At 43.8% G+C, this 21,870-nt stretch overlaps 1 protein-coding gene across 3 annotated transcripts in view; it reads right to left on the bottom strand.

Moving 5' to 3' along the window:
- LOC148519321 (uncharacterized) overlaps positions 1-21,870 on the bottom strand; it is a 68,915-nt gene that overhangs the window by 26,817 nt on the left and 20,228 nt on the right. For all 3 annotated transcript variants that reach the window (XM_088476692.1, XM_088476690.1, XM_088476691.1), the window contains exon 2: positions 3,883-4,832. In XM_088476692.1, coding sequence (XP_088332818.1) covers positions 3,883-4,832 — 950 coding nt within the window. The remainder of the gene's footprint in view (positions 1-3,882; positions 4,833-21,870) is intronic.

Below are 21,870 nucleotides of genomic sequence, written 5' to 3'. Positions count from 1 at the left end.
CTTTGTTGGCAGGGTACTCTCCTAGAGGATGAAGGAAGGTATTCTTTCAACCCAAATCCCACTGACCAAAAGGGTTTGAATCCTGGCTGACTAACAAATGACCCTTTCAGACAGACAGCACACACGGGATACAGTCCAGTACCTCTTTGTGGCAGACACAAATGAGCCATGAAATATAATTATTGGCAGCACTGTGTGTGCCCTCCCTGTGTCTGCTTGATGGCCCACATAATCTCATTGATTTGTAAGAAAAGGACATAGCCAAGTGTAATAGACACTATAGACTGAAGTGGACAACTTGCTGCCAGTACAGATTCATCAACATGAAGTAATTATATTGCTGCCTAATGTGTTTGTGACATAGCTTGGACTATACATTGTCATTAGTTATTGTTTGATGTTACTACGGGGGGGGGGCCATTTAATGTATTTATTGGGCGCCTTTACCAATGGGCACCCAATGGAGTAATTCAATTGCACTGTTCGGGCGCACATACCCGCGGGTAGACACATTTCTGCTTGCCGCCTCCTTAGGTGATGAGCAGAAATGTGCAAGAAGTTGGCACTTTGGGTGCCCAAATGGGAGCTTGGGTGCCCAAAGCAGTACTTTAAATCGGTTTAGTCGCTTTGTGCAGCTAAACCCAGTGCTTTCGAGCGTGCACAAATGGCATGGGCATCGGAACAGAGCAACAATTGAATTGCTCCATCGGGCGCCCATTAGTTAAGGCGCCCAATAATGTGTCTTACAAGGCAGATGCTTCCATTAATACATAAAGCATAGCAGATCATTTAATTTGGCTCTTATCTATGCAATATGTAAATGGTACATAAATGCATCCTGATAAATGTTCTAAAACTAGGAAATGTATTGATGGCTTCCTGGTTTTTAAGTTATATTTTTATTCTGTTTGTTACTGCTCATTAAACTAATTAATTTATTATGCTGGACAAATGTTTGAAGCCTGTCAATTTAGTCATAAAAGCAGAGCAGCGGGCTACAGCTCTGGACTCAAAGTGCCACAGGATACCTCTTGATGAGCACTTATTGATGAGGTTCTCAGCATTAGCCAGCTCAGGCACACTGCACGATACTTCTAGTTCTGCCATTTACTTACAGATCTCCTTTAGTGACCAGCACTGCACTTGTACAAATGTGTCCACATACATCTAGCTCCCTTCGCGTTAAACAGCCATTCTAGTCACACTATGTTGTGGCGTGACTTGGTAGTGCCGAGCGTCTTTTCATGCAACTTTTACCTTCAAATTTATCTTATTCGCACAACAGTGCGAACAGAACGCACAAGCAGCTTCTGCTGATTAAAATGATATGCTGCAGTTATAGCTGCATGCAAAATGCTGTTACAGTGTCACAACCACTGACACTGTAATGTAACATTTTGCATCCACATAAACCTGCAGTTGCACACAGAACATAGCATATCTTTTAAATCAGCAGAAGCTGCTTGTGCATGCTATTTGCACCGTTGTGTGAATAAGACAATGTGAAGGTAAAAAGTTGCTTGAAAACCCACACTGCGCTACAGAGTCACATGGCACTCACGTGTAATGTGTAGCGTAGTTTGTAGCACAGGGAGGATAGATGTATGTGGAGTTGTGGACACATCTGTACTCTGTGGTTTTTGATCTTGCATACACTTTACACACTACTTGTAAAGTGTCCACTATATGCACTTCAGAGTTAAGGATTAAGGGAGGGGCGGAATGTATCAAACCTTGGAAAGAGATAAAGTGGAGAGAACTAAAGTACCAACCAATCAGCATTTAATTGCTATTTTACAGGCTGTTTGAAATGGATACATTCAATATCCCGGCACAGGGGATGCCGACACTTAGAATACTGGTGCCCGAATCCTGACACCCTTCATCCCGAAGGTAAGTAGTAAGGTTGGGGGGAGGGTTACGATTTAGGCACTAGGGGCGGGAGGGGAGAGGGTGGTCTAAGGATACCTGTCGTTATCCTAACACTGTCAGGATACTGGCGACAGGATTTTGACCGCTTGGATCCCGAGCGCCGGCATCCCGTATCCATTCAGTTTGATATATGACAATTAGGAACAGATTGGTTGGTACTTTCTCTCTTTCCACTTTATGTCTCTCCAAGGTTTGATACATCTCCCCCTAAGAATACTAAGAGGAATAAATACTATTGGAAAAAGCCATTTAGGGGTGGATAAAATAATATAGAATTCAGAAGCCAGTCACAAACCAGGGAAGTTGTATATTCACTGACTTCAAAAGAAATTACTCCCAAAATTTAGAGGCTAGCGGGTTTGTTTTTTGTTGTGGTTTTGTTTTTGTTAGACGCAAAGCTACCTGGTACCTGGGTTTTGTCCAACCCTGGAATCCTTCTTAAATTGATAGGGAAATCATGCCACAGCTTGTCAGATTTATAAGTCATTATTCATTAAAGCCAGCCATTCTGTCAAGTTCTATTTAAAATGTTTCCACTCATGTGAATGGAAGTCTGCCACCTCCTACATGGAGTGCCAGCCACTAACATGGAAGAGAACCATACAGCAGAGTCTTACCTGTGAAAATACCAGCTGCTGCTCCTCTTGTGTCATCTACCTGAGAAACAGCCTTCACCGCTTGCCTGATAATGTAAGAGGCATAGGGTGCATCACGAGGAGGGAGGTGCCATTTCTGGTTGAGGGGGGCATCTTCTGAGCCTCTGACAGCTTGGATGATTTTCCAGTTGTTATTTTAGGGACACGCATGTGGTGATGTCATAGCACTTTGCTGATATCACTACATGTACGCTCATACTAACCAAGTTCCAGTATTCAGTAATGCATAGAACCATCTTGTGTTACAGTGAATACATAATATAGTGTAATACAGTATAAAGAAAAGCTCCAAAATTTTCTTTCCACTATTAAATTAGCTATTAACAAGCTTAAATCGGGTTGACTCGCACTGTGAAAGCAAGGTACAGAGACCACTTTCAAAATGTAATTGCCTGTCAACATCTGTGTATGTAAATTATACATGTATGATGATTACCATTTACTGTGGATAAAAATATGGGCCCAGTTTACATTCTCAGCTAAATTACACTATGTAGACCAAAGTGATTGGACGCTGACAGCAAATATAGCAACAAACAAGATTTTATTGACGTCAGTACTTTGTAGGGCCACCACGTGCAGTGATTACTGCAGACACCCTTCTTGGCAAACTGTCTACAAGATCCTGGACAACAGCAGGCGGTATGTTTTACCATTCTGACTTAAGTAGTGACCAACTGTGACACTGATGGTCGAGTCGTCCTAGAACGCACCAGTCACTCCAATTCGTCCCAGAGGTTCTCAATGGGGTTAAGATCGGGACTCTTAGCTGGCCAGTCCATCAGGGTTACCAAATTGTCTGTATACCAGTCCAGGGTAACCCTGAAAACATGACAAGTGGCATTGTCGACCTGATAAAAACTTTTAATGGTTTCCATAGAACTGCAAGTGCATGGGCTTTCCTACGTAGTGTTCTTATTGAAACCGCCACATTAGTGGTGATTTGGAACTCGTGCGCAATGATATGCATTTCATTTGAGCGGGGGTGTCCAATCACTTGTCTACATAGTGTACATCACATTCTACTGCTGACCACCACTAATCACAGGAAAAAAATGTTTTTGTTAAACATAAAAAAAGAGTTCATTAAATGAACACTCACATGCAAGCAAACAGCGGGACCAGACAGTCCTTTATAGTTATACATTTGCTCACTAGTGTTTTAGCTCACTGTTATGAATCATATTAACTTTCAAATGTGTCAGCAAAAATAGCATATCTACATATGTGTTGCATAATGGAGATAATAAATACAGTTGGTCATTTGACATGAACATTAGCAATAGATTCTTACCTATAAGACAAGCAAAGCACCAGCAGCAGAACCAAAGCAAAGGAGATGGTAGCAGTAATCACAGCTAGCAGCACAACACCTTCCCTGCCCCGTGTCTCCTGAACACCCATAGTGGTCACCAAAGACTGGTTATGGTAAGAAAAAAGTATGGCAAAGCCTCGGCCACGGTTAGTCGTTGTAATTAGCTCCAAAACCACCTCAATCATCTCAACAGGAGACCCAAAGGTCAAACTTTGGTTTAAGGGAGAATTTGATCCACAAAATCGAGAGGAGTAAGTGACAAGGTCTGTAATATAGAGAACATCGAGTGGGCACACTTCCAGTACTGGAGGCGTTGTTGTGAAGGGGTCAGTGTCAATGCTTATGGACGATGATGTTGCACCTTCACTCACCTGTTGGAAAAACACGGTTGTCATTGTAGTAGTGACAGGAGTCAAGAGATTCAAGGGTTTGTTGACATCTTCAGTAAGATCATCAAAAGTCTTTGTAACTGTAGACAATATCTCTTTCTGAGATGTGCCTGGCCCTTGACCGATAAGGTTTAGCTCTTTTGTCCAATCTTGCAAATCTAAAAACTTTTTTAATCCTTTATCACTCAAATCCCATGACTGTGGGGTAAGAACTTGGTTGATGGCCTCATTTGCGTGACTTTCCTTTTCTGCAGTTGGCACCATTTCTAGGGCATTTGACAAAGAAGTCTCCATAGGATCATTCTGCCTCTCTCTCTTATGGATAGAATGTGAGCGAGGATCAGAAGAATAGTCGGTTGCAGGTTCAGCATTATCTTCAAATACATCAAAATCCAGACCTTCCAAAATTATGCTAGAGCCGGCAGGAACAAATATCTGCCACAAACAGTGCAAGCCCGAGAGGTAGTTTTTAGGGAATCCCGGCGATAAAATCAGGTCTCTGCCTGTGGGGCTCAGGACAGCTCCACAATCGTAATATACCTAAAACAAAAACAGAATCAATGTCTTCAGAAACCACAATTATTACACAAACTATATACAGTTTCCTTGACTAGTTTCAATGCAAAAACAAATAAATAGGCTCTGAAGTACAGTGCTACATATTCTCACTTGTCCATCTGCCAGTCTATATTACTGACAAGAATACAATACAAACAAATGTGCATTAAAGAAATATCAATTCATTATCACTCTATAATGTTATTTTTAACTCATGTTACTATATGGAGGTATAGTGGAGATTTGTATAGCAACAATAATTACTATAGTTGCACTGCTTTTTATCATACAAGCAGGGCCACCATCAGGGGGGGACTGCCGGGTCTCCTGTCCTGGGCCCGGAGAGATAGGGGGCCCGGGTGGCAGCGACAACTAAGAGCATTGGTGCTGCTGCATTTGCAATACTATGGAGCCGGCCGCGGCAGCCAATCAGGAGAAGCCACTCCTGATTGGCTGCCGTTCCGCGAGTTGTGATTCACTCGCGGCCAGCTCAATAGTATTCAGCTGCCCGCGAGCCAATCACAGCTTGCGGAACAGCAGCCAATCAGAAGCGGCTGCTCCTGGTTGGCTGCGTTACGCGAGCCAATCACAGCCGGCTCCATACTTCTAATACCTCAACGCAGATACTTTATCTCCGGCTGCGGCCCGATGCATTCCGCGCCGCTGCCACCCTGGCCCCTTTCTCAGGTAAGTCTATATTTGTGTTGGACCTGTCTTGTGCCCCTACTTGAATACGGCCAGCCTTCCCTAAGCCCTCTCCTTCCCAGCCAGCCTTCCTTTCCTGCCCACCCCCCCAGTGCAGCCATCCTTCTTTCCATGCCCCCCAGTGCAGCCAGCCTTCCTTTCCTGCCCACCCCCCCAGTGCAGCCAGCCTTCCTTTTCTGCCAACCCCCTCAGTGCAGTCATCCTTCCTTCCATGCCCCCCAGTGCAGCTTGCCTTCCTTTCCTGCCCACCCCCCCAGTGCAGCCATCCTTCTTTCCATGCCCCCCAGTGCAGCCAGCCTTCCTTTCCTGCCCACCCCCCCAGTGCAGCCAGCCTTCCTTTTCTGCCAACCCCCTCAGTGCAGTCATCCTTCCTTCCATGCCCCCCAGTGCAGCTTGCCTTCCTTTCCTGCCCACCCCCCCAGTGCAGCCATCCTTCTTTCCATGCCCCCCAGTGCAGCCAGCCTTCCTTTCCTGCCCACCCCCCCAGTGCAGCCAGCCTTCTCTGCCCACCCCCCCGTGCAGCCAGCCTTCCCTGCCCACCCCCCCAGTGCAGCCAGCCTTCCTTTCCTGCCCACCCCCCCAGTGCAGCCAGCCTTCCTTTTCAGCCAACCCCCTCAGTGCAGTCATCCTTCCTTCCATGCCCCCCAGTGCAGCTTGCCTTCCTTTCCTGCCCACCCCCCCAGTGCAGCCATCCTTCTTTCCATGCCCCCCAGTGCAGCCAGCCTTCCTTTCCTGCCCACCCCCCCAGTGCAGCCAGCCTTCTCTGCCCACCCCCCCGTGCAGCCAGCCTTCCCTGCCCACCCCCCCAGTGCAGCCAGCCTTCCCTGCCCACCGCCCCAGTGCAGTCATCCTTCCTTCCATGCCCCCCAGTGCAGCTTGCCTTTCTTTCCTGCCCACCCCCCCAGTGCAGCCAGCCTTCCTTTTCTGCCCACCCCCTCAGTGCAGTCATCCTTCCTTCCTTCCATGCCCCCCAGAGCAACCAGCCTTCCTTTCCTGCCCACCCCCCAGTCCAGTCAGCCATCCTTCCCTGCCTATCCCCCCAGTCCAGCCAGCCATCCTTCCATGCCTACCCCCCAAGTCCAGCAAGCCTTCCTTCGCTTCCCACTCCCCCTAGCGCAGCCAGCCATCCTTCCGTTCCCACTCCCCCAGTGCACCCAGCCTTCCTTCCCTACCCACCCCCCAGTCCAGCCAGCATTCCTTCCCTGCCCACCCACCCCAGTCCAGCAAGCCTTCCCTGCACTACCTCCCCCTTCTAGTCCAGCCAACCAGCCTGTATTCCCTGCGGCACCCCTATGTCTAGCCAGCCTGCCAGCCTTCTCTGCCCTGCCTCTCCCCTAGTCCAGCCGGCCTTCCCTGCCCTTTCCCCCCCAGACCAAATCATCCTTCCATGCCCTGTGCCCCCCATTAATATCCAGTCTTCTCTACCCTGTGCCCCCCCTCCACCATGTCTAGCCATCCCTGATTTACACACCAATTGAGGCACCATCCCCGAATTAGCTCCACCCACATTATCCATCCAAGTCTACCCTATACCCCGGGGGGCCCTGCCTATTTTGTCAGTACCGGGCCCCAAAATTTCTGATGGCAGCCCTGCATACAAGAGCCAATACAATATCATGTATCATACAACAGCAATGCATTAATCCAGAGCTTTTAATCATTTTAGTCAAAGACCTTTTTATGCCTTCTATCAAAAATGACTTTCACTGGCAAAAGTGAGGAACAAAAATATATGTATAATTACTTTTCAAAGACATCTGGTTAATATGTACAATATGGAGAATGTTTAAAAAAAAAAGAAAGAAAGAAGACTTGCGGGATGTCTGTGTAGACAAATGGAAAACTGGCATGACTACAAAGAAATCCACAAGGAATCCTCACATATTACCCCAGATAATTCTGTTCCTACTGAGTTGCAATGAATCCAAACACGCAAAGTGCACATCTACAAAGCAGCCAGCAGGAGCCTAGAACAACTATCACTGCTTATCAGCCTGTTGGACTGAACCTTCGCTATTAAAACGAATTCAGTGATTTAAGGTATTTTTTACAACAAAACTAAAAGCATACCTACAATACTATTGTACACTTAATACAGTTTTGATAATTTAGAATTATGTTGCTGAAAAGGCTCAGCAACAACAACAAAAAACGGACAGTAAATAACTCAACATTTACTGTAGCTGTATGTTGGTTTTTAATTTTATTTCTCTTCAAGGTTGTTAGGTCACCAGAAGTAAAAGTTTTATGTTCACATTTGGGTTATAAAAAATAGTTGACAGGAGGGGAGAATTTGACTTTTAAACATTCACATTTTTCTGTGTGGGTTAACAAAAGAGAATTCTACAGTCGCTATCTTGGAGAGATCATGTGCGTCAGTAAATTTAACGGTCCATATCCTAAACATCTGTGGTATGCAAGACATCAGATGTTCTAACACTTTCCAATATTAAAAGAAAAATATATGCTGTTACAAGATTTCTTCTGTGGTCCTGAAGTTAGAAAACCACAGTTCTAGGTTGCATTAAAAATAACACAGACTACATGTAGGAGACATCTTTGGTGGGAATGCCCCAGGATCAGGGGGCTTTGAAAAAACCTTACTAGCTGCATCACTGGAGCAGGCAGTAGAATACCTCTTCTTTCTCTGGCCACATCTATATTTGGGCTTAATATAAAGGACGAGGTGAAAAGAACAACTGGCTGCTGTATTCTTAATACTCTTACTTTGGCTAATGTCTGAATAGCCAAAACTTGGCTAGCTGTCAGTGGTCCCACTTTTCAGGAATGGAGTTTGATGAATTAAACAATTGGACATTAACTATTTCTGTATACGGGGAGAATTTGTTTGTTGAAGTATGAACTTATCTGGACTTCTTTGAACAAATCTCCATAGACTTTTGATGATGGATTACGGGATCCATTCTGGATTGATGCAGCATTCAGCTAGTAATGAATTTAGGCTTTCAGAGAGTGTTTGTACTTCCTGTACTACTATACTGTACCTACTGCATGTGAATTACTAAATTACTGACAAGAATACAATAGAAACAAATTTGTATTTGAAAAAAAACACAAATTCATTGTTCATTGTCACTCACTTTATAATGCCATAATTAACTCATGTTAATATCTGTCAGTATAATATATATATATATATATATATATATATATGTAGAAAAAAAGGGGGGGTAGCACTCACCAGTCTTCTTAAAAGCATCTCTTTATTGCATCTCAGTAAAAATGTTACACCATTTCAAAATCCGACGTTTCGGTCCTGTGCATGGACCTTTGTCAAGGTCAACCTTGACAAAGGTCCATATATTGTCATATATTGTATTTTTTATCTGGTCCAATTTGATGTTACCTGCTTTTCTAATGTCACTGAATTGATGAACATTCTGTATTGCTCTGGCACTGTAGATTTTAGATAGGCTACATATGTGGACACTTTTATGTTATCATGTTTTCCAATTGAAGCTTTTCTATTTAAACTAATGGTATTGTATTTTAGTTTTGTTTAATGTACTTTCAAACGCTTAATAAAGCAATCTGGAATTAAACAATGTCCAGCCACTATAAAGATTTAGTTCAAAAACAATTCTCTGCATCAATCTATCATTACAAAAACAGAGCCTGACGCTTCAATTCTTTAAGAACACAAAGACAGAGCATTATTATATGGCATTTAATATGGCAGTCACAATTCTTACTTATTAAATAAAAATAGTTATAATAAACTGAAAGTTACATAAAAATACAAAACAATGTATTAATGATAAAATGTAAATAAAAAACACAGAAGCAGTAGATTTATATTAAATTATTATTTTGCATAATCTGAAGCCAGGAATATTTGGACACTTTTTCAGCAGCAGTCATCCCCCACAACTGACAATTGTAAAAGTATCATTGCTTTTTGACCCTCTTATCTAGCAGTTATAGTAATGTGCCTCAGTAATTTACAACTTCCTTCTGGAACATCGCAGAAGTATGGCATTAATTCAACTAAATTTGTTATAATTTTCTGAACAGATGCATATGCAATATGAATATACTTATGCTTAGGAGATATATTTGTAATAAAAGAAGTGATTTTATATTCATCCCAGTGCTTTTCTCTTTTCTATTTATGGGAAATATGAAGAAAACTTGCTTCACCGCCAGTTTTAACACTGTACAGCACAAGCTTTGTTTTCATAAATAGGACACATTCTATATATTGGGTATTTATATTGTGTGTAAAATGCATAATTTCTTCTTATACTTGAGTAAAAGGAGAATGCTATATCCATACAGTGTTTTTTGTCAGTCTTGTTAATCACCATCAGACTTTCCCTAAGCCAGGTCTATTCTAGTGCTTTACATCACTGTACGTAAAACTCACAGAGTTAGTTTTACAATAGTTACTGAATCCCTTGAACAGATATACAGTAAATATATGAAATATAATCTGTACTAATACAATAATGTTGCAAGATAACCTTAATAACATAATTTTACACACCAAATATAGATTAGGTCCACTTGTGCACATCAATAATAATAAATAAAGTGTTGTGTGTGTGCACAAGCTCAGTAACAGGGGGGTGACTGGATACTAGAGGCGCACATACACGGGCTCCAAGCTTCTGAGGAAATAGGTACAAAACACGTGTGTACCTGGCTCCAAACAATTCTGTTGCTACCCCACTATCCATATTATTTAATTATTATTTTAATGTTAGCATCTGCAGCTCAGCATTCTCATATAGAGGAACATTATCCTAATATTGTAATCTAAGGATTCCTTATTAACAACAATATAATAATATAGCTCAGATTATATAATTTATTTATCACATAACCTATGATCCCATTACATACAACAGCTTCCAACAGATCTTGCTCAATACAATGTTACTGCTGCTATTATCATAAACAGATCTAGATCTCCTATTATCAAGCACAAAATGAACTTAAGTGATTCCAGTCAAACGCCCCTGCTGTTCCTGTAAATAAGCACCACTGTGTCACATAAACTAACATCATAGAGCCAATATAACAGCCTACCGAGAGATTTAAATGTGGCAATTTTTTTAAAAGGCAGAACCAACCTTTAATTAGCATTTCATCCATGTTGAGCTGCAAGCACCAGCTTTGTCCTGTTACTGGACTTTCATTATATATTCACACACACACCCATACTACATTAACTCCTTCATGCTATGTCCATGTTATCTATCCTATATAACGTGCATGCACCAATCACAAAAACACTGCTTCTCAGCATGCATATCACCAATGCTCTCCATGTTACTTATAAACACACTTAGCAGCTAGTTAACACCTATATAGTTATTTAACCCCTTTGCAGAATTAGCCCCATGCAGGAAATTACACCATAGTTTATACCATGTACGTCCAACCACCTCATATTGTCTCACATACCAGCATAAATGAAGACCTTTAGTACAGTTAACCACTGGTACCAAGGAATTGGTATGAAATACCGCCGGCCGCATGACGGTTCGTTTCCCGTCAGCGGCAGCCCGACAGGAGCAGAGTGCGACGCAGCGGAAGCCCGACAGCGCTGGAAATCCCGATCGTGGATAGGCAAGTATCCACTAACCTAACCCTAACCCTCCTTAGGGGTGCCTAACCCTAACTTACCCCCCAAGTGCCTAACCCTAACCACCCCCTTCCCAGCTACCTAAACCTAAGTCCCCCAGGGGGGTGCCTAACCCTAATTCTCCCCCGGGGGTGCCTAACCCTCCCTCCCCCTAGCCTAACCCTCCCGGGGGGGGTGCCTAACCCTAAGTTCCCCTCGGGAGCCCTAAACCTAACCCTCCCCCCCAGCAGCTGTCCGCTCGCGGCGCCCGGCATCACTACGATCGTGATGCCGGGCGCATGTCTCCCGGCGTCGGGAAAATGCGGGCGTCTACATCTAGACGCCCCGGCATTTCACCCATGACGGGATAAGACAGTCGGGAAGCCAGCTGCCGGTATTTAGGCAGTCGGCTTCCCGATTGCCTCCCGGTACCAATGCACACCCAATGTGGGGAGGTGTCGAAGAGGTAACGGGGGGGGGGGTGAATAGTGGTAAAGACTAGTTTGTCACCTGAATTAAGAGACTGATGTCTGTATGATGCAGGGGTAGACAACGTTTTTATCTTTGTATGCCAGTTATTCAAAACAAAACAAAAAAAAGATTCCAGAGTGCCACCACGATTAGAACATATGCAAACATTTACTGTGTTAATGGCTTCTCTGTCATTCCCTTTTTGAAGCTAGTTTTCCCAGATTGATAATTTGTAGTCTGGAGATGAAGGCATGCTTCAGAAATGTGTACGGTTATGTCAGTAGGGCTGACTGTGCTCCACTCACCAGAGGCACAGCTTTTGTTAGGTATGCAGGGCAAGCCACGCTTTGGTTTGGAAAGGGTATAGTGTGCCAAAAGCATCTATTCTATAAGGGAAGGAGGTGAAAGAGGAGGGATTGAACAAGCCTAGTAGGAGAGGGACTGACACAATGAGTGCCATTCAAACAATCCTCAAGTGCCACTTTGTGGCACTAGTGCCAAAGATTGCCTACACCCGGTTTGGTGTATGCTCTTGAACACATCTCGCGTGTGCATAACCCGTCAGCTTGGGCACATCTTGTGTATGCATACCCTGTACTCTGATGGCAACTGTAACATTCTGTGTAGGTGCAGGGCCCAGTGTCTCCATATGCGTTGCCCAGCTTTATTGTGAACGAGCTCCCCATGATGATATAATCACTTGGGGGGGGGGGGGGGGAGGGTGAAAGGGGCAGCAGCAGCAGCAGTGTGTTCCTTTTACACAAAGCGATAAAATACTGATCTTAAATATGTCTCTCTGTAAGGACAGAACGACGCTTGGAGAAAAATAACTCATCTGTATTGAGCATAAATTGGATAAACACAACAGCATGACTTGCATGCAACACTTCCAAACATTGATTAAAACACAGGAACAAGAAAAAAGGTTACAGGCGACCCGAACTCACGTTGCTTAGCAACCAATTTCCATGAATGCAGTAAGTTATGTAACTTAACACTTCAGCTGCGATGGAATAATCTCGGTCTGCCGTTACGCTAAGATGTAGAATATGAGTAATTAGGTGATCAGGAAAGGAACAAACCATCCTAATACTGTACCTTGTACCTCTGCATACAAAGCTATTGGGACAGGTTTCCCCTGCCTCAACACAATGGTTAGTTGACGTTATCTAATAGGGGTGTGGGTAAAAGCCGGAAACATAGTAAATGCATTTAAAAAGCCTAAAACCATGTAAAGTGTATTGAAAAAGCCGGAAATCTTATTAAATGTATTGTAAAAGCCAGAAACCATGTAAAGTATGTTAAAAAAAAAATCCGGAAATCATATTAAGGGCCATATCCAATTAGCTTTGAAAAGCTGCGGTTTGGCGAAAAGTTTACACACTTGTGCAAACTTTTCACCAAAAATGCGTATCGTGCTATAGATTAGCCGCGGCTTTTCGTACATGCAAATTTTGTACAGCTAAAAGCAGAAAATAGTATTCACCATCTCATAAAAAGTGTTTTTGGGATTGCAGGTGGCTGCAGCATGACAAAAAAATACTAGCACCCAGTTTTATGTGCCCCTAATTTAACTGCAAAATTTATTTTGCCCAAAAAACTTGCTTGCCATAATTTTTCCACTGTTAAAGAAAAATGAATAAATAACAGCCATTTCACACAATTTAAAAACTAAACTATTACCCAATGTTAGTTTATATTTTTTAGGGGGTACAGGCACATTTCCCAATTTTCAGGCACACTTTTTGTCGTTTTTTTTTTTTTCAGGCAAAAGCTACATTGCATCATTTGTAATAGGATTGCACGAAAAGCCGCATATGCGATACACATTCGAGCGAAGGGTGCAAAATGTTTGCACATGCGTAAACATAACCTAAAATGATTTCTGTCTTTTTCAATACATTTACTATGGATTTCCGGCATTTTCAATACATTTCCTATGATTTCCGGCTTTTCCACTGCCTTTACTATGATTTCCGGCTTTTCCAATACATTTACTATGGATTTCCGGCTTTTCCAATACATTTCCTATGATTTCCGGCTTTTCCAGTGCCTTTACTATGATTTCCGGCTTTTCCAATACATTTACTATGGATTTCCGGCTTTTCTAATACATTTACTATGGATTTCTGGCTTTTCCAGTATCTTTACTATTTCTGGCTTTTTCCGGCTTTTCCAATACATTTGCTATGGATTTACAGCTTTTTTCAATACATGTAATATGATTTAAGGCTTTTTCAATACATATAAAATGATTTCCGGCTTTTCTAGTACATTTATTACGGATTTCTGGCTTTTTTAACACAGTCTACATTGTTTCCGTCTTTTTCAATGCATTTACTACGTTTCCGGCTTTTACCCTCTTCCATCTTATAGTGTCTTACTAGACTCCTTAGTGCCTCTACCCGAGCAATGATTGTATTGAGTATTGTTCCATAGTTTTCTTAAGACAACAGTTTAACAAAATAATAACTATATCACGATAATAATTGAAGCTTTTCATAAAAATATCATTTTATTTAACTGGAACGCTTCACGGAAGATAGTGCATCATACCGCCTTTAATTATGCATATTTACAGTATATCTATACATCAATATCCCAATAATATAATGCATAACCATATGTATATATCACTAAATCCTTTATTCCCAACTAGAAATAGAATACCCCAACTCCGGTATTATAATATATACTCTAACTTTAATAAGTTAAATATCGGGTACAACTTTTTTTATATAGAGACTAACCATACAATTTTAATACATCTCTCTTTACTATACACCTTTATGATGTGATTTGTGTTTTATTTTATCACTCAAAATTCACCATCTTTATAATCTGATTCAGCAATTTACCTATTAGACATTCTTTAATGGTTTGTTGTTTGTATTATCTAAAAGTTTCAAATTCAGTAGTTATAACATCCTATGATATCCATATAGCTAAACCGTTCTTTAACTTTAGGTGCATACACACACAACAATTTTTTAAACGATTATATAGTTAACGATATCGTTTATCGTTCAATCGTTGAAAAAAAATTGTTCACTTTCTAAGTTAAAACGATGAACGATTATCATTCATGCGCGTTCACGTTTGTAGTTCAGTCAGACTGACCAACTCAACGATTTTCAGTAAGGGAATATGCAAAATCGTTTGTAGTTCAAAAAAAATCGTTCATTACATTTAGTAAATTTAATAAACGTTTACTAAAATTGTTAATTTACTAAATCGTTGTGTGTGTATGCAGCTTGGGGCTGATAAAAATAAGTCCTTTATTATTCTTTAGATAAATTCCTGAGCATATGGAACTGTTGGAGAAGTACGGAACACCAGGATAATTCAAGTCCTTTATTTGAATTATCCTGTCATTTATTTCTTTTTCCCCCAAATTTAACCTATAGCCTAAACACCTATAGTAGTCTCTTGTACTGTATTGAACAGATGATAGTCCCTTTGTGGTACTCATCCTATTTCAGAACTTCTTTGCTGGTGAATAAAGATACTTTGAGTTTATGCTGCTACTTCCTCTTCTTTCACTCCTTAAGGGGGTGGCAGTGGCGTAACTAGGGCAGGGCGAGCGGGGTGCTTGCCCTGGGCGCCGTGGGACCGGCGGCGCCCCTCCGGCTCGCCCTAGTTAGCCATCAGTGTAGCGCCGACCGCAATGAGTGCGGTCAGTGCTACACCTTTACACAGGACCGGCGCTAGGCTTCCAGCGCCGGTCCTGTGCTGCACCACTGAGCCCGTTCCCTCCCCCTGAGCGCTTGCCCAATAGCGCCAGGAGGCGGGGTCAGGCTGTGCATAACACACGCATCGCCGCCAGCGCTGGCGGCGATGCGTGTGTTAAACAGAAGCCAATGAGAGTCAGATAGACTCTCATTGAGTGCTGCAGCACCCACTGCAAGAGCCGGACTTCCGTCCGGCTCCTACAGTGGGTAATGGGACAGACGTCATGACGTAATGACGTCTGTCCCATTATGCTGAGCGCGCCAGCGGGAGCGGCGTCGCGGACTGGAGGAGCAGCAGCAGCAGCAGCGTGGATTCAGGTAAGTATGTTTTTATATATATATTTTTAAAAACCTGTCAGCACTACTGGGGGCACAACAGGGGGGGGTGGCTACTACTGGGGGCACCATTATTAGGAGGACCTCTACTGGGGGGGCTATTAATGGGGGCACCATTATTGGGAGGACCTCTACTGGGGGGGCTATTACTGGGGGCACCATTATTAGGAGGACCTCTACTGGGGGGGGCTATTACTGGGGGCACCATTATTGGGAGGACCTTTACTGGGGGGGGCTATTACAGGGGGCACTTAATATGGAGGGGGAACCTCAACTGGGGACCACTTCTTGGGGGGGGGAACTACTACTGGGCGCATTATAAAAGGGGCCTACTACTAGGGGCACCGCACTGGGGGGCCACTACTGGGGGCAATAATAGGAAGGACCACTACAGGGGGCACTGGATAGGGGGGGTCACTACTGGGAGCCTGTATCAGGGGGACCACTACTGGGGGCACTGCATGGGAGGGGGGGACTACTGCTGGGGGCACTATATAAGGGGCTTACTGCTAGGGGCACTGCGGGGACCACTACAGGGGGCACTAGATAGGGGGGATCACTACTGGGTGCCTGCATAAGGGGGACCACTACTGGGAAACCTGCATGGGGGGGACTACTGCTGGGGGCACTATATAAAGGGCACTGCATAGGGGGGGGGACTACTACTACTGGGGGCACTATATAAAGGGCACTGCATAAGGGGATACCACTACTGGGTGCACTGCATTGTGGGGACTGCTACTGGGGGCACTGCATAAGGGGGAACACTACATAGGGCACTGCATTTGGGGGGACCACTACTGGGGGCACTGAGTAAGGGGAACTAATTGGGGTCTGTAAAAGGGGGACCACTACTGCATACTGGGGGTACTGTATAAGGGGTACTACTGGGGTTAAGGTGCATATGGATAGGAATGTTCAACGTGAAAATAAAGGGGTGTGTCATGTTGACACGCCCCATTTTTAAGTGACCATGCCCATTTTTTTTACGTGCGCGCACATATCGGGGTGTTGGGGGGGCTCCCTTTTCAAATTTGCCCTGGGCTCCAAATACCCTAGTTACGCCACTGGAGGGTGGTTCCCAAACTGGGTGCTGCGGGGCATTTGCAGGGTGCTAGGGCTTGGTGGTTCAGGATCAAATCAAATGATATTTATGGTCAATGTGATTGGCAGCCAGCAGCACTGGTTGTGCCTATCATAAAATATGTGGATACACAGAAGCACAATCCTGTCCACCACCACATAACTGAACCTAAGGATGACATAAGCACAATTTACAAAATGTAATTATTTTTGATGAACTTCTCAATAAAGAAACATTGGGCCTAGTGGTACTGTGAAAAAATGCTGATACTAGAATGCCGTGATTCAAGAAAGTTTGGGAACCACTACCTTATGTGGAACCATCTCCTTAATACAGTGTACAGTGTACAATGTATGATACGGAGTGTAATTTGCGGTAGTAGTGACAGCAATACTTCTGCCAGGTAGTTAGGACCAAGTGTCCTTCATATTCATCCATTTCTATCTCTTCGCTAAATCTACTTGGAATGCAGTTGCTGGACAGCTCTATAGGGTGCGGCTTTCTAGAATGGAGGGTACCGTATTCCTGTATCAGCCAAATAGTTAGCATGCATATGTACCTGTCTGGTTCCACCTGCTTAGGGATGTCTCCTCCCTGTCTTACTGATGTGATCAGCCACTTTTATTGCTTTCTGAACACTGCCCATTTCCCAAGTGATGTGGTTGGTAGCTTGCAATTCATTGCAATTTGTGTCATGTCTTCACCCACTGCGGCATGATGCTGCATTTGGCAACACAACATCCCCTGTACTTGCCACTTGACCCTCTCCTCAAGAAACTTCCAGATGAGAGGGCCCAAATAATGTAAAATATGGTGCAGAGGTCACCCAGTGCTTCACAAGTGCTGGCCATGCCCCCAGAGAGGTGTGAAATGCCACATTTATGATGCAGCCTGGTCCCCTTCACAATAGGACCACTCCCCCTTTCCTGTGGGGCTGTGTCATTTTTTTTCCCCCAAATGTATTTATTGAGATTTTCAAGAAACAAAAAGATTTGCATACAAAGAAAAGTGCATGAATGGACATAACAGAGAGAGGAGTATAGAGTAAAGGTATCCTCTACTCAATCAAATGATAATATTACATTAGTCTTATATCATTCACATTAATTCACAAAAAGCAAAACTGGATAATGACACATTTGTAGAGACCTTGCAAATTTAAAATAATGAACAGTCAATTAAATCACAAAAAAAGGTAGAAAAGCATGATGAAGGAAAAGAGTTGCAGAATGGAAGGACACATAAATGGTATATATGTCACAGGGGGGGGCAGTATGGTTTGGAGAAACAGACACAGATATAGGAACCAATTAGTAAACGCAATATCTGCTGTTGCGTAGTAGGATGTCAGTCAACAGATCGACAATGAAAAGGTCGACAGTGTCTAGGTAGACACCAAATGGTCAACAGGTAATAGGTCGACAGGTACAAAACGTTGCCATGGATGAAGATCAACAGGTTCAAAAGGTCAACATTGGAATGGTTGACTTTGGTTTTTATTTTCTTTTTATTTATTTATTTTTTTTTAGGGACCAAGGGGAGGGATAGGGTGAAGAAAAAAAAAAAGAGCATGTGTCGACCATTTCAATGTCGACCTGTTGTACCTGTCGATCCTCATGCATGTCACCCTTTTGTATCTACTGACTTTTTGTTGTCTGTCTAAATATGGTAGATCTTAATCCACACTTGTGTAGTAGAATCCTGAAATTCTATGTAAGGGCCCCATTTTTTATACAAACAAATGACACATTACTCATCAGGAACAGACAGTCGTTCAAAGAATAAGTTTAAGTTTTTCAACAACATTGCTTTAACCATATCCAAAAGAGGGAAAGACATTTAACAGGGCCACAACTATGGGGGGCACATTATTATTATTATCCTTTATTTATATGGCGCCACAAGTGTTCCGAGGCGCCTTACATAGTACATAGAATAGGTGAACAAGAAACAAGTAACTTATAGTACATAACAGTGCAGGACAAGGACACGATTTATATACATTGCTGCAATAGCTATTAAAGCACTCACAATAAGCAGCAGGGCAGTCACGTGTTAGGTGTCCTAATGGGGAGTAAAGAGTAGAAAAAAATGTAAAGAGAAGCACATGAGGGAAGAGGTCCCTACTCGTTAGAGCTTACATTCTAAAGGGGAGGGGCAGATAGACATGCGTGACACAGAAGGGGAAGATAGGGAGGAAAGAGCATGAGGTGGGTTAGGATGAGTGCTGGAAGGCCTTGATGAAGTAGTGGGTCTTGAGAGCCCATTTGAAGATTTGTAGAGAGGTGGAGAGTCTGATAGGGAGAGGGAGAGCATTCCAAAAGTTAGGGAGCAGCACGGGCAAAATTTTGGATGCAGTAGTGGGAGGAAGTAATCAGTTGGCAAGAGAGGCGGCATGCATTTGTTGAGCAAAGTGGATGGGCGGGAGTGTGAAGAGAGAGAAGGTCAGAAATGTATGCGGGAGAGGATTTGGTGAGCGCTTTGTAGGAGAGTGTAATAACCCTGAACTGGCATCTGAAGGAGAAGAGGAGCCAGTGTAGGGCTTGAAGGAGTGGGGAAGCAGATGTAGAACGTCTGGAGAGGAAGATGAGCCGAGCAGCAGCATTGAGAACTGATTGTAGTGGAGAGAGGTGAGAGACTGGGAGGCCAGCTAGGAGAAGGTTACAGTAGTCCAATCTGGAGATGACCAGTGAGTGGATGAGGGTTTTAGTGGCATCCTTGGTGAGGAAGGGTCTAATCCTGGAGATATTTTTTAGGTGGAAATGGCAGGACTGCGAGAAGTGCTGAATGTGTGGTTTAAAGGAGAGGGAGAAGTCTAGGATAACTTCCAGACAGCGCACTTTGTGGCTAGAGGAGATAGTTGTGCCATCAATAGATAATGAAATTGTGGGAAGTAATGTAGTGGAAGAGGGTGGGAAGATGATCAGCACAGTCTTAGACATGTTAAGTTTAAGAAAGTGCTGGGGCATCCATGAAGAGACAGCAGAGAGACAGTTGGAGATACGGGTAAGGAGCGAGCGGGAGAGCTCAGGGGTGGAAAGGTAATTTTGAGTATCATCAGCATAGAGATGATATTGGAGGTCAAAGAAGTTAATGAGTTCACCTAAAGAGGACGTATATAGGGAGAAAAGGAGGGGGCCCAAGAACAGAACCTTGGGGAACTCCTACTGTTAGTGGAAGTGGGGGGGGAAGTCATGAGAGGACACAGAGAAGGAACGATCAGAGAGGTAGGGGGAAAGCCAGGAGAGGGTAGTGCCACGTAAACAGAGAGTGTAAAGGATTTGCAGGAGGAGAAGGTGGTCTACAGTGTCAAATGCAGCAGAGAGGTCAAGGAGAATGAGCAGAGAGTAGTGGCCCTTGAATTTGGCAGCAAGGAGGTCGTTGCCGACTTTCATGAGGGCAGTTTCAGTGGAGTGGAGAGAACAGAAGCCAGATTGAAATGAGTCAAGGAGGGAGTGGGAGGAAAGAAAGCTGGTAAGGCAGTTGTAGACAATACGCTCAAGGAGTTTGGAAGCAAAAGGGAGAAGAGAGATGGGTCGATAGTTGGAAAGTATGTTAGGATCAAGGGTAGGTTTTTTAAGAATGGGGGAGACAAGGACATGTTTGAATGCACAAGGGACAGCGCCAGATGATAGGGATAGATTAATGAGGTGAGCAAGATGGGAACAGGCAGAAGGAGACAGGTAGGGATAGTGTCAAGAGGGGAGGTGGAAGGAGGGGAGGACCGTATGAGGGCCATGACTTCCTCTCCAGAAGCAGGGGAGAAGGATGTCAGAGTTGGTGAGACAGAAGGGGAGGGGTGGTCAGGACAAGGAGGAGGAGGAGTGCTGAGGGTCTGATGGGATATGATGTCCTCACGTATGGTCAATTTTAGATGTAAAGTAGGTGGTACAGTCAAGGGTAGAGAGCGAGGAGGGGAAGGGCAGAGGAGGGGAAGGGCAGAGGAGGTTGAAAGTGGCAAAGAGATGCCGGGGTTTGAGGACTGGGAGGAGAGGAGGCTCTTGAAATATGTTTGTTTGGAGAGAGACAGGGCAGCACTGTAGGAAGAGAGAATAAATTTGAAATGGAGGAAGTCAGCCTTAGAGCGTCATTTTCTCCACTGATGCTCGGCAATTCTTGAACACTTTTGCAGGTATCTGGTGAATTTGGAATGCCAGGGTTGTGGTGTGGATCTGCGAGGGTGAGTAGTTATTGCCGGAGCAACAGAGTCAAGAGCAGAATTAAGGGAGGAATTGTACAGTAAAGTAGCTTGTTCAGGACAGGAGAGAGAAAGGATAGGGGAGAGACGAGAGTCCAGCAGGGAGGAAAAGCAACAGTGTCAATAGCCTCAATATTACACTTAGTAATGGTAGCCTTAGGAGGTAAAGGAGGGGAAGGAGAGAGGGATAGGTTAAAAGAGAGAAGGTGATGGTCAGAGAGGTGGAATGGGGAATTTAAGTAATCAGAAATATAATGATGAGTAAAGACCAGGTCAAATGAGTGCCCGATCACATGGGAGGGTGATGAGGTCCATTTTGCGTGAGACCAAATGAAGAGGTGAGGGTAAGGAGTTTAGCTGCAGAGGATTCTGTGGGAATGTCAATAGGAATATTAAAATCACCTAGGATAATGGAGGGAAGATCTGAGGAGAGAAAGTGAGGGAGCCAGGAAGCAAAGTTGTCAAGGAATTTGGAGGGAGAGCCAGGGGGGACGGTAAATGACAGCGACTCTGATGTTTACTGGTTGGAAGAGGCGAATAGAATGAACCTCAAATGTGGGGAATGTAAGGGATGGTTCAGAGGGTATTAGCTGGTAGGAATAACTGGTGGATAGAAGGACCCCAACACCACCACCATGGAGACCCCCAGGCCGGGGGGTGTGGGAGAAGGCAAGGCCCCCAGAGGATAGAGCAGCAGCAGAAGTGGTGTCAGAGGGTGAGATCCAGGTTTCAGTAATGGCTAGGAGATTCAGGGAGTTGGAGATGAAAAGGTCATGGGTGGGGACCAGTTTATTACAGACTGACCTGGCATTCCAGATGGCACAGGAAATGAGAGATAGCATTTGTGGGGGAGATGTGAATAAGATTATCCGGGTTGCTGTAACATGGAAGTAAGATTAATTTGG

This window comes from Taudactylus pleione, unplaced genomic scaffold (assembly GCF_031769625.1).
Source record: "Taudactylus pleione unplaced genomic scaffold, aTauple2 ptg000191l, whole genome shotgun sequence".
In the NCBI taxonomy this organism is placed as follows: Eukaryota; Metazoa; Chordata; class Amphibia; order Anura; family Myobatrachidae; genus Taudactylus; species Taudactylus pleione.
Note: the sequence above shows the minus strand (reverse complement) of the source record. Positions and strands in the feature narration are given on the sequence as shown.